We start from the raw sequence: 16596 nt of genomic DNA on the forward strand, positions 1-16596 counted from the left end.
TGGAACAGCTTATCTAAGGGCATGGCTAGTTCTGGAGCACAGGTCTTCAACACTACAGCCAGCATATGGCTGGGGCCCATAGCCTTTGCTGTGTTCAGTACACTCAGCTGTTTCTTGATGTTATGTGGAATGAATCGAATTGGCCGAAGACGCATCTGTGATGGTGGGGATCTCAGGAGACAAGGAATATGCACTCAGCACTTCTGGCTGAAGGTGATTGCAAACACTCCAGCCTTGTCTTCTACACACACGTGCTGGGCTCCATCATCATTGAGGAAGGGGACGTTCATGGAGCCTCCTCCTCCAGTTAGTTGCTTACCTGTCCACCGCCATTTGCGACTGGATGTGGCAGGACCGCAGAGTTTTGACCTGATCCGTTGGTTGTGGGATCGCTTAGCTCTATCAATAGCTTCTGCTGTTTAGCAAACACGTAGTCCTATTTTGTAACTTCACCAGGTTAGCACCTTATTTTTAGGTACGCCTAGTACTGCTCCTGGCATGCTCTTCTACACTCCTCATTGATCAAGAGTTGTTCATCTGGCTGGTGATGGAGTGAGGGATATGCTGGGCCATGAGGTATCAGATTGTGGTGGTTTACAATTTCGTCTGGTTTTGTTCCTTTCTAGCAGTTTGGTACAACTGAGTGACTTGCTAGACAGTTAAGAGTCAACCACATTAGTATGGGACTGGAGTCACATATAGGTCAGACAAGGACAACAGGTTTCCTTCCCTAAAGGACATCAATAAATTAGTTGGGATTTTATGACAGTCTCAAAGCTTCATGGTCACTTTTACTGGTGCCAGCTTTTTATTTTAGAATTGAATTTAAATTCTCAAGCTGCCATGGTGAAATTTGAACTCATGTAGAAGAAACTTTTAGCAGTGACAGCAAAGTTCAAGAAAAATAAAAACAGAAAATGATGCATATCTACAAAGGGTTATTCAATATCTATAAGACAAAGTGTAAACAATTTTACAACACCAAGTTATAGTCCAGCAATTTTATTTTAAATTCACAAGCTTTCGGAGATTTTCTCCTTCCTCAGGCAAAGACAAAGATCCTTGGTGAAGGTTCCGTCCAAAACATTTGTTCTTCAGGTGCAGACTAATCTGCTGTGCATTTCCAGTTTTTTTTTCATTTCAAATTGCATAATTCCCACTTTTCTTTAAACCCTTAAAATCTATTGATTACTTGAATTGCAGCTCACCTTCCTGAGTATTGCCTGAGTTTGTCGTATACTGCTGAGGCAGCAGCCTCTTCATCTCCATCAGCACTCTCCTGGTCCATAGTATTTTCCTCTGGAAGCAGTAAACCACTGGAGTCAAAATATTTACTTAAACATACAAGAGTGACATTACTCTAGTATATCTAATATAATTTCAAAGCTAACAATTTTATTAAACTGGATTTATCTTGCTCCCAAAAAGTTATGCTACAGATATGGCAATCTCTAAATAGTACCTGTCAGATGGTTAGATTTAACCATCATACAGATTTTTACAATGCTATTTTTTTTGTTTAAACCCTGTCAGTTTTCATTCTTTTTAAAGTTAGAATGCTTCATAAATTACCTGTTGAAGATGTAAGCAGGATCTGTACTATGTGCGCCATGGTAACCAGATGAAAGAGGTGAAGGTCACCAACAGCTAAGCTGACTCCTGTGAAGTCGTGACAATGTAGAGCTGGGAAAGAAAGCACCAGGCTCACCTGCAGGGAGAACAACAGGCCTGTCACACTGCACTGGCCAGATACAAAAAAGTACTACAGGATTACTTTATTTGATATGCAAAGATGGAGAAACAATCTAGTGATACAAGGAGATAGAATTTTAAACAATAAAGCTTAACATGGTATTTTACACAAATATCTAGAGGCAGTTATCTGAACAATGGAAAGTCACCAAAGAATAAACATGACTCCCAACGCTTGGCTCAACCATACCAGTAAGAATCTGATGAATTGAGCAGTGGATCATAAAGAATGAATCAAAACCAGACAATTCAAGCACTTCAATTACATAAGTGCACAATTCTCACACATTTAGTGCCAAAATTACATTGCTCTCTCTCACCTATCATGTTCTTGTGGATAACATGGGCCAAATAGACAGTACAAGCAGAATGACCAATTCAACATGAGATCGGTCAGTAGAATAAGGTTGTTAGGAAAAAGGGGGCAAAGCAACAGGGTAAACCTTTGTGGATTATAATTTTGTGTTACAGGAATTGTACTTGTGGGAATATAAAAAGGCTGCCACTAATAATTTAGGATATGGTTTCACTTGAATTTGTATTTCAACATTATGATGATGTTCTATGAAATCCTTAATATTCTCCTCACCTTGCAATCTAGCAAAACCTTGCTATGTTTTCTGAAATGGCTGTTACAAACTATAAAGATTTATGTTTTGATATTAAAAGTCCCTTGAAATCTGATGTACAAGTCACTCCCAATTTGCAGTTCATCACCCTTTAAAGAAACTATAAACTACCTTAGACAACATGAAAAAGAGCTTGAAAGTAACACTTGTGCACAAGTTTTAAAAGCACGTTTGAGAAGCCAACCCAAAATGGTTCACCTCTCGAGACTTCTCTCACTGAACAAGCTGAAACAGTCATCGCTAAAATGAGCAAACATTGGCAGAAAGAGCAAGACAGATTGATTACCTACCAATAAATGAAACATGTCAACATCAAGAATGGATGGAGGAATCTGAGTCTTATCATCATCAGGCACCAGAACTGAGAAAGGAAAAAAAAATTATAAAATGTGACACAGGTATTACGTCAAATACTTCCATGAATCTACACAAAGAAATCTCTAAATTAAGTTTATCTTAATTACTAAACAACTGAGCTCTCTCTATGCATGTTGAGTTTTTTTTGTTGGGGGGAAGGGAGGAGGTCCTACTGATCAAATTCTCTGATGGGGTTGTCATCATACTCGTTTTATAGGTGCCAGTATCTTTCATTATGAAACAACCAGGTTCTGGGGGAGGGGTGAGGGTAGCAAAAGTGCAACTTCTTCAATTAAATGAAGTTGCTCCAGTACACAGGCAGTTGTTTGCCATTTCTGACAGGGCCACAAAATGCCCAGAGTTCACAGGTACAGGAAATTTGATTATTACTGGATGATTTTTTTTGACATTGTAGACACCATTAGACATTGAGGGAGTACTTTGAATATAAAATATTGCCTTCTGGACCTTCTTTTCACTTCAATTTTTTTTTGAAAGCACAGAATAATTTCGATTCAATTATGTTCCTTTCTATAAGGCCAAATACTGCTCACTGCTCAACAACTTAATAAAATTACCATTTTAATCTATGTTCATTCAATAACAAACCTGACAAACTGACTTTCAAGGAGGGACCTTTCCAGCTATAATTGTAGTTATATAAAATTATAATCAAGTACTAAAACTACATAATGCACAAACCTGCCAATAGCCGTGCATAATGTTTCTGCACCACAGGCAGAGAACTCACAGTCCAGTGTGCTGCAGCAAACCGGGTTAATGCCTTCAGACAGTCATCCTACAAGACACAATTAGAGCTGGTGAAAACAACTGAAAATACATCGTGCAAAGAAAGAATTTGTATTTACATAGCACCTTTCAAGGCCAATAAATGACAGCAGTGGTGGTGGTGTTGCAATTAGAGTAGTAACATGCATAATTCCTGCAACATATCAACTTAACAGTTAAATTTCGCAATATTTTGCAACGATTAACTCGTAACGTCTTAATTCTTTACACCAACCAGTATACAAATAGCAATTTTAAAAAGATCACAACAAGTAATTTAGTGGCCTAAGCTTTATACACATTCTGTACAATAAAGTTTCTCCAGTAGAATGCTTTTAAAGAACATTCTTCCAGAATATATTTCAATAGCTGTAGAAATGTGTCTTTCCGGTCCCATTTTCAGATTTTGATGTGTTTTTGCAAGTCTTTTATAATTATATGCAGAATTTGTACATTTTAATAATTCCTACCTGCCTGCATGGCAGATGACCAAACAGGGGCTTTTCTTCATCTGCCAGGAAACGCTCTGGAAAAGTAAATATAAAACAGTTCTAAAAGCTACCGTAGTGTTGTTCAACATAGATAAATTTCAGATGTCTATATAAAATGGTGTACCATTTGATCATGTTTAACAATATAATGATCTGAATTAATATTAACTTTGCAGAATAAATTCAACTAGGTTTTTAAGACTACCACTCAAACAATGGTTCACTTAGCAAACACATAATTGCTTTTTAAAAATCATATTACTTAATTTTATGTTAATATGGCATTTAAGTAAATATCCTAAAAAGTATATTCGGTCCTGCATTCACTGTGACTCACCTATTGCTTGTATTGTGTATGCACAGCTCCCCCGACACATTATAGGCACCCGTGGGTCCTGCTCATTAGGATGAACCTTTAGCCCCACTTTGTATGTTGCTGTTGCCAAAGTTGTAAGCATCTCCTTGATGCTATCTGAGTAAGGATTCCTGACAAAAGAAACAAAGCATCACTGCAAGAAACATCGAAGCAACAAATATCTATCTCAACCAACCAACACCACAGATACGAGAAAATAAGAAGAAAGGAAATGGATCTTCGGAACAAATCTGGCCAAGTGAACTTTAACCAGCAGTGAGCTTAATAATTAGCGTTGTACCAAAAGGGAGAATTAAACAGAGCTGCTGTATCCACCATACAATAAGGATGTTTGCTCCGCAATCAACTGTCCAGTGTCTTCATCATTATGTCAAGAAAGATACCCAAGAGGTATCTGCTGCTGGGAAGGATACCGATAGGTGGGATTTCCTATGAAACTGCTCACTGATGGCCACAGAGATGACATCAGCTGAAAATGATCTTAAAGAAGCACCTTCCCATATGATAATTACAATAAAGGGGCAACTCAGACTTTGTGCTCCACAAACGCGATCTAATAGTGTTTGCCAAAGACAAAATGACGATTCCTGATAAATGCCGTGCAACAAATTTTGACTTACATTTTCCTTCTCCAAAACAGAATACTGTGGTTGAAATGATAAATGAAGCTTTTTTTAAAAAAAAAAATTATTTTACAACAACGGCATAGAAAAATAAGGCTACATTGGAACATTTTAGAACTGTTTAATGATCAGAATACATACTTTGGTTTTACATCAGGTCGAAATCCCTCAGGGACTTCCATTCCCAACATACTTTCTGGATTAGCATTAGAGGGGTTATCTGCAAAACCAGAATATGGATATACTGTGACTAACACTGTTGATCTTTAAAATGTTCAAAAAGGCCTTATTTTAAACATAAAGGTAACCATGAATGAATGCATGTACAGAAAATCACTAGCACTATATATACAAAATTCCACTTCAATAGAAATTTGGAGTACAATTGTGAGCAAGAATTAAGAAAAATCACTTACAATAACCCATTACTTTTTTTGTTACAGAATGCATATCTTAAAATTATGTCTTCACATTTATTTCTCAAATTAAACAGGATCACTTAAGCACTTGCACTGATGGGCACATCAGCTTTAGCATTTACATATTTGCCAACCACGTGGAGATTTGAGAATTGGAGTCCAACATTTACCATTAATAAGACCATATTTTTCATGTTGAGGGGACAGAAGACTTACATTATCTGGCTTGCCTCACCTGTTGTCTGATTGTGGACCACCAATGGTGGTCATGGAAAAGTCTATGAGCAAACCATTCTACCCTCCAAGTGGATAAAATATGGCACAAAGCTGTCTACAAAAAAGGTCAAATCAAGAAACTAAAATGTTACCATAGTTTAGTATTTCAATTTGAACCCCTGTCAAGTTATTTCCTCTGGTAAATTTATAAACTAGTCATCTGCTCATATAACAGAGCTCACTTGAAACCAATTCTGAAAAATATCAGGAGTCCAAAGTAAAATCTATTAAAAAATACTAAGGACAAAACTTAAGCTTCTAATTCCTTTACAAAAGGAGTTAATTTTAGTGGAGATCCAGTATATAAAAGCAAAACTGCAACCTCATTACAGAAACCACTGAAGTTAGAACTGATCAAGTTAATCACTAACAATTTAATATTTGCCTGACCTGCTGAATATTTCCAGCATTTTCTTTTTTTCCTCACAGTTCAATATTTGTAGGGGAGGATTTGCATAACATAACTGAGCAGGGTGGACAAAAAATTGAATATTTATACTCAAATTAAAGTTTTGAAAATGGAGTGATATTTTACATTATATATAAAAAACAGCATTACAGGAGTTAGTCTGCTGTTTAGAGCACACACAATTCACTTCCACAGTGTTGAATGACAGCAGCTACAGCTGCACGAGCAATGAAGTTGTTCATGCCATTTAACAAGATTCTCCTGACTCCACACATTACTACAAGTTGCTTCAGATCACAGGATTTTACACAGCAATACACATTAAACTACTTTAAGTTGAACAATGTATGGGTGAGAGTTAAACTAGTTGCTAGCTTATCTGATTTAACATGCTTGACTATTCTTTTTTCCTAAAAAAAATGCAGTTTAGCCTGAAATGGCACCCTCTCAGAGTGATCAATAATATAGTGAGCATTCCATACTACTGGAGTATAACCCAGCATTAAAAGGATAATATAGTTAGTCCTGAGGCATACTATATTCCATTCACTACACAAGATTAAGTTATTGTTATGGTTCATAAGAGGTTTAAGCCTGCTTATGGAAGCTGCCTTTTGCGATAAGCATGAGGGAAGAGTTAGGAGATAGCCCAAAGTATTCTCTACTTTTTCAATGTGTGCTGGTTTCATCTTGAAAAGGTCTATAGAAATAGTCTGTATGGATTGGTGACCTTTTTCTCAATATTCAACAACCTTGACTCTTCTCAATAGAACATCACAGACAGAGCTAGAAATCATCTTCACTATGAAAGATTTTCCGAATAATCATAGTAATACAGCCTTCTGAAGCACGACACGAGTCATTTCAATTGTATGCATAACAAAGACCTGCTAACAAAAATTATGTAAGAAAAAAACTGATTTTTTTTTCCTCTGGTACTTACCAGGTACTGCCTGCTTTTCCTGGATTTTCTTCAGGATGTTCAACTGCTGCAATGTACATTTTAGCCACTGGGATAAAATAGGAACACCTGAAAAGTTTCTTGAATTGTCACTAAAAACAAAAACACAGGTCAACACGTTTAATGAAAATGATATGTATCCCTTGCCTGCGTTTCCTCTTTAAAAAAAACTAATGATGTTCTACTCCAGTAATGCTTCTCCAACTGATTCAAACATAAAATTCAACAAGTGTACACTTAACATTTTTTTTCCCCATACATCAACTTCTCACTAGGTGAACAATCTTCTTAAAAAAAACAGCAAGATTTAGTCGGGAAATCTCAATCCTGAGGAAATCTCTCAGAAGCGGGGGATGGCACAAATCCAACTGCTTTACTTCCAGAAATTCCATATAGAAAAAGTTCAGTATTAAACTGCTTAATGTTGACAAGTATTAAAGACATTTACAGAGAACATCCCAATTATTTCCAAAGGTTACCAGTAGGGTACCACAGGCCTTTTTTTTTATTATACAAGAATAGGGTTATTATCCCATGTAACACACCATGTACAGAATCATGGATTCAAGGTGCCTGAATAAGACAAATTATGTTTTTATTACAAACCAAATAAATAGGAAGAAGCTGACTGAAGATATGGAAGTGATGGATAAAGTAGGGATAGGAAGGAGTAGGAAAGCAGGGACCAGGAGAAAGCGAGGAGTGGTGGAGTTGGGTTATATTGCTTTAGGCGGTGGCTGCTGTGTAGGGGTGTGGAAATGGGGCAAGGATGCACATCTCAAGTGAAAGAAATTGGAAGAAGTTTTTAACATTTCCATCAAGAGACACAAGCAAGTATTTTTTTGATTGGATCCTGGAAGATAATGGTTTCCTTATCTATCGCAACTGGATATAAATGAAGATAGATAAACAAATTTGCTCCTTGAGTAATGCCTGTTTTTTGATTCTCAGTATTTGGAACAAAAATATGCAGGTGCTGTAATCTCCCCTCGCTGCCTCCCCCACTCAACCCATGTCTGTTCCTGAAGTAAAAAATTGAAAATAGCATTATCAAACGATACGTCAAAAAAGATTCCAAGGTTCACGCTCCAGTTTGTTTTAAAATCATTTGAACTTACGCACTGCAGCTGGATAAATAAGTAAACCTGTGAGCAAACGCTGTTTTTGAATTATCAGCATAAGCTAAAAATTCTTAGGAACATAAGAACAGGAGGAGGCCATTCAGCTCCTCGTGCCTGCTCCGCCATTTGATAAGATCATGGCTGATCTGTGATCTAACTCCATATACCTGCCTTTGGCCCATATCCCTTAATACCTTTGGTTGCCAAAAAGCTATCCATCTCACATTTAAATTTAGCAATTGAGCTAGTATCAATTGCCGTTTGCGGAAGAGAGTTCCAAACTTCTACAACCTTTTGTGTGCAGAAATGTTTTCTAATCTCGCTCCTGAAAGGTCTGGCTCTAATTTTTAGACTGTGCCCCCTAAAATCCCCAACCAGCAGAAATAGTTTCTCTCTATCCACCCTATCTGTTCCCCTTAATATCTTATAAACTTCGATCAGATCACCCCTTAACCTTCGAAACTCCAGAGAACACAACCCCAATTTGTGTAATCTCTCCTCGTAACTTAACCCTTGAAGTCTGGGTATCATTCTAGTAAACCTACGCTGTACTCCCTCCAAGCCCAATGTGTCCTTCCGAAGGTGCGGTGCCCAGAACTGCTCACAGTACTCCAGGTGCGGTCTAACCAGGGTTTTGTGTAGCTGCAGCATAACCTCTGTCCCCTTGTACTCTAGTCCTCTAGATATAAAGGCCAGCATTCCATTAGCCTTCTTGATTATTTTCTGCACCTGTTCATGACACTTCAATGATCTATGTACCTGAACCCCTAAGTCCCTTTGGACATCCACTGTTTTTAACTTTTTACCATTTAGAAAGTACCCTGTTCTATCCTTTTTTGATCCCAAGTGTTGCAACCATCCCTCAATGCGGATGTGTAACTCTCTCACACTCAGCTGCTCTTCTTGAACATAAACTTGCAGTTACATATCATCTTTAACATAAATGTAGTTCCGAGGAACTTTACAACGCAGAAGGGGAACTGACACCAGACAGGTTAGAAGACTAATCGAAAGCTTGGTCAAAGAGATGGACTTTCAGTAGGTTTAAAAAGATGGAAAGAAAAATGGAGAGGTTTAAGTAGGGGGTTCCAGATAGTAGGGCAGAAGCAGCTGAAGAATCTGTTGCTAATGGTGGGGCAAAGAGAGGGGTTAGCTGCACAGAAGACCAGCATCCGAAGACTGAAGGATGCAATGCTGGAGAAGACTGTAGAAATAGGGTAGAGTGAGGTTGTGGAGGATTTAGAAAACAAGAATTTTAAATTTAATATGTTCCATGACAGGAGCCAATGTAGATTAGTGACGGCAGGAAGGGGGTGAGAGACAAATATGACTTAGTGCAAAACAGGATACTGCCAGCAAAGTTTAGGATCAGTTGCAGTTTATGGACAGCAGAGGACAGGAGGTTGGCATAAACAGATCCTTGTAGGACTCCGTAGGTGACTGTGTGAAAGCAAGAGGAGAAGCCACATTCACAGAGGTAGGAGTGCAACCATGAAATGGCAGTCTCTCAGAGCTGGACAGTAGAGGACAGGCAATGGTGAAGGATGGTGTGGTTGATTGTATTTAGCACTGCAGAGAGATGAATGAGGAATACCACACAATGGTTATCAGATAGGATGTCATCGGTGGCTTTTTAGTATAAATGTGCAGTTAAAATTATCCTGTCAAACCTTATCTAAAAAAAGGTTATAAAGTTCACTTTCGAGCATGTTCTGAAATTCTTTGAAAAAAAAACTAATGTAGTAATTTCTGTTATCGTCTTAGGAAAGGCACTTTTGAGTTTCTGTACCAAGTGATACATGCTGGGATTTCTCCACAGTACACTTGCGCAGTCTGCAGCATCCTGGGAACTGCAGGCACAGGGTCGTTGTTAACTTTGTTCAGCTGACAGAGTGATGGCTCTGGGAAGAATATTAACTCAAACTTTTGAGTGGCGAAGGCTTAGAGTAAAAATATTAATAAAGTTAGTCGATGGGACAAAAGACAATTAATGTGAAGTGTGCCTTTTTTATTAATTGTTCACTGTGTCACAAGCCTTATTTCAATATGGTCATATTTCAGTTACTAAGAAAAAAAATGGCAGCCAAAAGAAACGTGACTTTTTTTTGGGTGATTTACTTCAGCTTCGGCTTTTTTATTGGTAAATGTTGCTGGCCTCATTGTTTGAGCTCTGATTTGTGGCTGTTTTGGGAACATAAAATTTGAAAATGTGACAGGAATTAGCACAAAAGTCCAATGCCTGAAATGTGAGTGACATTGAAGCACAATGAAAAAAACATGCACCTGACATTTTTATATCAACAGATCTACCATGGCATTGCATGCAGTATGTCAAATGATAAGCTGTTTAATATAGGCAGAAAAGTGATAAGACTCAGAGTGGTTACTGCACAGAAGGAGGCCATTCGGCCCATCCCGGCTCTTTGTAAGGGCAATCCAGTTAGTCCCATTCCCCCATAACCCTGCAACTTTTTTCCCTTCAAGTATTTATCCAATTCCTTTTTGAAAGCCACGATTGAATCTGCTTCATCACCCTTTAAGGTAGCGCATTCCAGATGATAACTACTCGCTGCATAAACAAGTTTTTCCTCATGTCGCCTTTGGTCCTTTTACTAATCACCTTGTACCATGTATTATACATACATTGCATTATTCTGCTGATAAGGGAAGCATGTCCCTTTAAGACCACAAATACAAGTGAATAAAACCACTGGTCAAAGTTTGTTTTGTGAGGAAACTGTGCAGAGTGAGGTCAGTCGAGGTTTAATTGCTCTTCATGTTCCATGACCGAGGTTGAAATATCTACCCTTCTGTCTCCTTTTTTAAGTATCATAACTAAGTTTTTTTTTAAAAAGACATTCTGACTCCTGTGTTAAAAAGGCATTATCTGTTGGTGTGGGAGTTTCTCTGTACATTCCAGATGACTGGCTTTTTAAAAAGATTGTTGGAAGAAATTTGCTATGATCCAGTCATCTGCAAGGAAATTGTCCAGGATAAATTTGTCTATAATTGTGACACAATAAACAGGAAATGTAAGGATATTTATGTTTTTGTTATAGTAATGGCAGATCTCCTCAGGCATTGCACATGGTAAATCAGATGATATGCTGCTTTAAGGAAGGGTATGTTATACCATGTCACACACAGTAGTATTCTGCTGAGGTGGAACTGTTTGCCTTCAAGACCAAAGTCTAATTGCTGTTAAGTAAACCCTCAAAGTTGAGTTTAATTGCTCTTTAGGCTGCACGTCTGAACCCAGGCGGTTTTTTTTGTTTTTAAGTGTGATTGGTAAGGTCAATCAAGGTTAGACATTCTGATTCATGTGTCAATTAAGGTACTTTGAATTGCTTGGGGATTTTCGACAATTCCAAATAATTGCCTGTTTCTTTACACTTGCTAACAGAACTTTATATTGTGACAAAGTGTGATGGAGTAGAAATGCACAATAGACGTACCGATTTTATTGTGTTACATTACAAAAAGATGGTAGACATCTTGCTTGGAGAAGGATATGCAAAATCTCTAAACTTGTAGTTGATTGGCAAAGTAAGAGGAAATGCAAATAATGAGGAACAATGCAATAAGATTCAGAAGGAATGCGGATTATTTAGGTCGAAGGGTCAGTAGAGAACAGATAAAATGTGGTTAAGTGTCAAGTAATTAGTTTGGGACCGAGGCACCACAATACAGAGTATGCGTTGAATGAAGCAGTGGTATATTGTGCTAATCTAGGGATTATGGTGGATAAATAGATCAATCCACCAGCCAGGTTTTAGCTGCAGTTTTAAAAAAATCAAAAGCTACGGGGTTGCATTTGCTGAGGGATACAGTACAAAATGAAAGATGAAACGAATGAAGCATTGGTTAGATCCCTTTTGGACCAGTGTACAGCTCCTAACAATATTACTGTGGGTACAAAGGTGAGAAATTAAGATAATTCCAAGTATCAGATCAAATTAGTTGGACTTATTTTCTTCAGAAATGACGACTTTGGGTGACTTTAAGATTTCCAAACAATGAAAAGAATTTGACAAAGTTGATCCAAACTGATAATTATGAACAGTTCAAACATAAATAGGTGGAAAAGGCAATTAAATGGTTTCTGATAGAGAAGAAAGATCGAGAGATATGGTATAACAAATATGTGTGGTCAGCATCAATAAAGGGACAAGCTTGTTGTATGAAATGTGCCTTTACCATTGCTAAAAACACATGATTTTCAGCTAATTTTCTATCTTAGCAGGTAAGGAACAAAATTGATATTGTAGCAACAGAAAATATTTACACTTCTTCGTTTAATAATGATGCAGTTTCATGTACAATTCCTCCCCCCAAAAATAATGATATTTAATTCTGAATTAAATATTGTATGAATTAAAGGGAACACTATCTAAGGTCACTTAGAAAATATCAGCGTGATTAGACAAAGTAAACATGGATTTATGAAAGGGGAATCGTATTTGACAAACCTACTGGAGTTTTTTTTTAAGGATGTAACTGGTAGAGTAGATAAGGGAGAACCAGTGGATGTGGTTTATTTGGATTTTCAGAAGGCCTTTGATGAAGTCCCACATAAGAGGTTAGTGTGCAAAATTAAAGCACATGGGATTAGCAGTAATATACTGGCATGGATTGAAAATTGGTTAACAGACAGGAAACAGAGTAGGAATAAGTGGGTCTTTTTCAGGGTGGCAGGCAGTGACCAGTGGGGTACTGCAGGGATCAGTGCTTGGGCCCCAGCTATTCACAATATATATCAATGATTTGGATGAGGGAACCAAATGTAATATTTCCAAGTTTGCTGACGACACAAAACTAGGTGGGATTGTGAGTTGTGAGGAGGATGCAAAGAGGCTTCAAGGCAAATTAGACAAGTTGAGTGAGTGGGCAAATACACGGCAGATGCAGTATAACATGGATAAATGTGAAGTTATCCACTTCGGAAGGAGAAACAGAAAGCAGAGTATTATTTAAATGGTGATAGATTGAGAAATGTTGATGTACAAAAGGGACTTGGGTGTCCTTGTACACCAGTCACTGAAAGCAAACATGCAGGTGCAGCAAGCAGTTAGGAAGGCAAATGGTATGTTGGCCTTCATTGCAAGAGGATTTGAGTACAGGAACAAGGATGACTTACTGCAGTTATACAGGGCCTTGGTGAGACCACACCTGGAGTATTGTGTGCAGTTTTGGTCTCCTTACCTAAGAAAGGATATACTTGCCATAGAAGGAGTGCAGCGAAGGTTCACCAGACTGATTCCTGGGATGGCAGGACTGTCGTATGAGGAGAGATTGGGTCGACGAAGCCTGTATTCACTAGAGTTTAGAAGAATGAGAGGGGATCTCATTGAAACGTTATAAAATTCTGACAGGGCTGCACAGACTGGCTGCAGGGAGGATGTTTCCCCTGGCTGGGGTGTCCAAAACGAGGGGTTACAGTCTCAGGATACGGGGTAGGACATTTAGGACTGAGATGAGGAGAAATTTCTTCACTCAGAGGGTGGTGAACCTGTGGAATTCTCTACCACAGAAGGCTGTGGAGGCCAAGTCACTGAATATATAGGAGCTAGATAGATTTCTAGACACAAAAGGCATTAAGGGGTATGGGGAAAGAGCGGGAATATGGTATTGAGATCGAGGATCAGCCATGATCATAGTGAATGGCGGAGCAGGCTCGAAGGGCCGAACGGCCGACTCCTGCTCCTAATTTCTGTGTTTCTATGTCAGTTAAAATTGTGTGTTTTGATCCAGAAATGTTATAGGCTTAATTATAACTTAAGAATATTGAAGAAAGTCCAAAAAAATAAAAAGCTGTTTTGAAGAGAAAAAAAAAGGTCAATGTGAAACAACATTACAATATATGTCCCGTCACTATGTGGTAATATTCTGAAAATACTGGTAATCTTCCAGCAAAACACTCCCTCGGGATCTTCTGCAATCCACTTACCATCTTGAACAACAGGCTAACCAGTGGGACATGGTGATAGATGCTTCCAAGTGCGATATTAAATGGTCTTTCACAGCTCAAGAGGGTGCAGTTTAAAAAAAAATCAAATAAGCTACTGGATTGCATTTGCAGAGGGATAGAGTACAAAATAAAAGATGAAACATTATTCTTGTAAGATGCATTGGTTAGATCACTTTTGGACCAGTGCACAACTCCTAACAGTATTACTGTCCGTAAGTGGATACAGAGGTGAGAAATTAAGATAATTCCAAGTATCAGAAAAGATCAAATTAGTTGGACTTATTTTCTTCAGAAAGACGGTATTCATTGGAAGATTCAAGGGTCTGTTGATTCATGTCGGTACCTGGGGTGACTGGTGGATGGCAACTTCAGCCTGGAAAGACGAGTCCAGGACTACCCCAAGGGGCAACAGGCACTTTGATCCTAGTCTTTCAACAACAGTCAAGTCCAAATGCAGGTTAAGATTCTGGAATAGAAGACATCTATCCACACAATTCTCCTTCATGGTTCAGAACTTCTAGTGGAAAGATTTCCTCCAAGCTGTCCTGAATAGCTTTTTCCACCATACTGAGGCATACGTCCAACATATGGCTAATGACTTGGGATGACATCCTTTAGAAGTTGTTATTTGGAGACAGAGTATGAGAAAACACATTCATACATCCAGGGCTTGATGCAGAGAGGAAGCAACCTTCAACTGGTTGGACCACCCTTCGATGATCTATTGTATGCATTTCCATGTTGCAGTCAGGAGGATAATTTTCTCCTGAGAGAATGTTCTCCTACTCAGGAGGATCATCCTGAAGGGCAAGGATAATCCACAATGTTTCTCAAATCCTTTCCCCTGTCCCCTCCATGCCTACTTCCAACACCTAATGTGAGGACCTCACAAATTTTTTTTGTGTCTCAAACTGCTTCAGCCACCAATTCCGCTCTCCTTCCCCTGACAAACCCTTACTCATTCGAACCTTGTTCCCAATCACTGTGCCGCTTCCCTCCCATGTCCCCAACTGCCCTCTCCAAATTCATCTCTCCCATAAGACCCATCTCCCTCTCTCATAATTCCATCACCACCCAGCTCTTAATCACTCAATTCTCTTTCCCGTTTCCTACACTTGCCAACATCATGAATGGCTCGTTACTTGTGCAATGCCCCTTTCACTTTCAACCCTCCCTTCCCCTCAAAAAGCCTACCCTAGATTCGTCCATCGTATCCAACTACCACCCATCTCTAACCTTGCCTACCCTCCAAGATCATTGAACTTGTCACCACCTCCCTGCTCTGTTCGCACCTCTCCCATAAGTCCTTGTACAAATCCCTTCAGTACAGCTTCAGCGCTGTTCACATCACTGAGGCTGCCCTGATTACAGTCTCCGACGATTTCCTCCATGACTGCAACTACAGTGCATTACTGTTGCTTGTTCTCCATGCTCACTCAGTACCATTTAACACTGTTGACAATGCAATTCTCCTGCTCCATGGTTCCACTCATTTGTCCCAACACAGCCAGCACCATTCCAGTAATAGTTTCTCTTCCCACCCAACATGGTCACCTTGGGTATCCCCAACAGTCCATCCTTGATATCTACCATTTGTATGCTATTGTGACCCAGCTCCACATCTCCACCACTTCCCTCAACTCTGTTTGACCGCCTGTCTGGCATTAAGTCATTAATGAGATAAAAGTTTCTCCAATTGAACAGAGTCCCTGACAAAAACTCTGTTCCCTTGTCATCGATTCCATCCCCTCCTTGGCTACTTACTCTAGCTGACAGCTTCCTCGGCTTCCTGCTTGATCCAGATCATGTAGAAGCTGACCCCATGTCGCCAGATGATGTCACGAAAGGACAGCATGTAAACAAAGCAAAGGAGGGGGGCCAAAGCTGGAGTCCTCAGGTACTCCCGGTTGATAGCTTGGTGGTGGGAAGAGAAGCCATTGCTAGGGACGCTTGGGCTACGATCGGATAAGTAAGACTGAAACTACACAAGGGCAGTCCCAGAGAGCTGGACAACGGAGGAGGGCTGATGAAGAAAGACGCAGTGGTCGACCATGTCGAAAGGAGAAGACGAGGAGGGATAACGCACCATGGCAAACTCAGAGAATGACATTTGTGACTTTGGTTAGGGCTATTTCAATGCTGTGGGAGGGGTAGAATCCTGATTGGAGGGATTCAAATAGAATTGCAGGATGGGAACAGATTTGGAAGGCAACAAATTTGAGAACTTGGGAAAGTAAAGGGAAATTGGAGCTGGGGTGGTATATGGTAAATCAAGTGTGCAAAAATCGGGTAACGGTTTTACGAGGGATAGTGGCAAATTTGAAAGGCAGGGGTTAGTGCCCAAGGAGAGGAAACCATTTACAACGTCAGCTAGTATGGGGGCCAGGAATGGAAGTTGGGTGGTCAAGAAGTTATTGGTAATGGG

At 39.2% G+C, this 16596-nt stretch overlaps 1 protein-coding gene across 4 annotated transcripts in view; it reads right to left on the bottom strand.

The window, feature by feature from the left end:
• ubr2 (ubiquitin protein ligase E3 component n-recognin 2) overlaps window positions 1-16596 on the bottom strand; it is a 125322-nt gene that overhangs the window by 10454 nt on the left and 98272 nt on the right. For 2 of the 4 annotated variants that reach the window (XM_067988833.1, XM_067988832.1), the window contains exons 33-40: window positions 7065-7174; window positions 5159-5237; window positions 4356-4504; window positions 3998-4053; window positions 3441-3537; window positions 2672-2742; window positions 1573-1708; window positions 1209-1299 (exon numbers count right to left, since the gene is read on the bottom strand). In XM_067988833.1, coding sequence (XP_067844934.1) covers window positions 1209-1299; window positions 1573-1708; window positions 2672-2742; window positions 3441-3537; window positions 3998-4053; window positions 4356-4504; window positions 5159-5237; window positions 7065-7174 — 789 coding nt within the window. Of the gene's footprint in view, window positions 1-996; window positions 1300-1572; window positions 1709-2671; window positions 2743-3440; window positions 3538-3997; window positions 4054-4355; window positions 4505-5158; window positions 5238-7064; window positions 7175-11701; window positions 13520-16596 lie in introns of those variants that run through there. The other 2 variants (XM_067988834.1, XM_067988835.1) reach the window with 2 other exon arrangements.

The sequence above is a fragment of the Heptranchias perlo genome, chromosome 8, assembly GCF_035084215.1.
Source record: "Heptranchias perlo isolate sHepPer1 chromosome 8, sHepPer1.hap1, whole genome shotgun sequence".
In the NCBI taxonomy this organism is placed as follows: Eukaryota; Metazoa; Chordata; class Chondrichthyes; order Hexanchiformes; family Hexanchidae; genus Heptranchias; species Heptranchias perlo.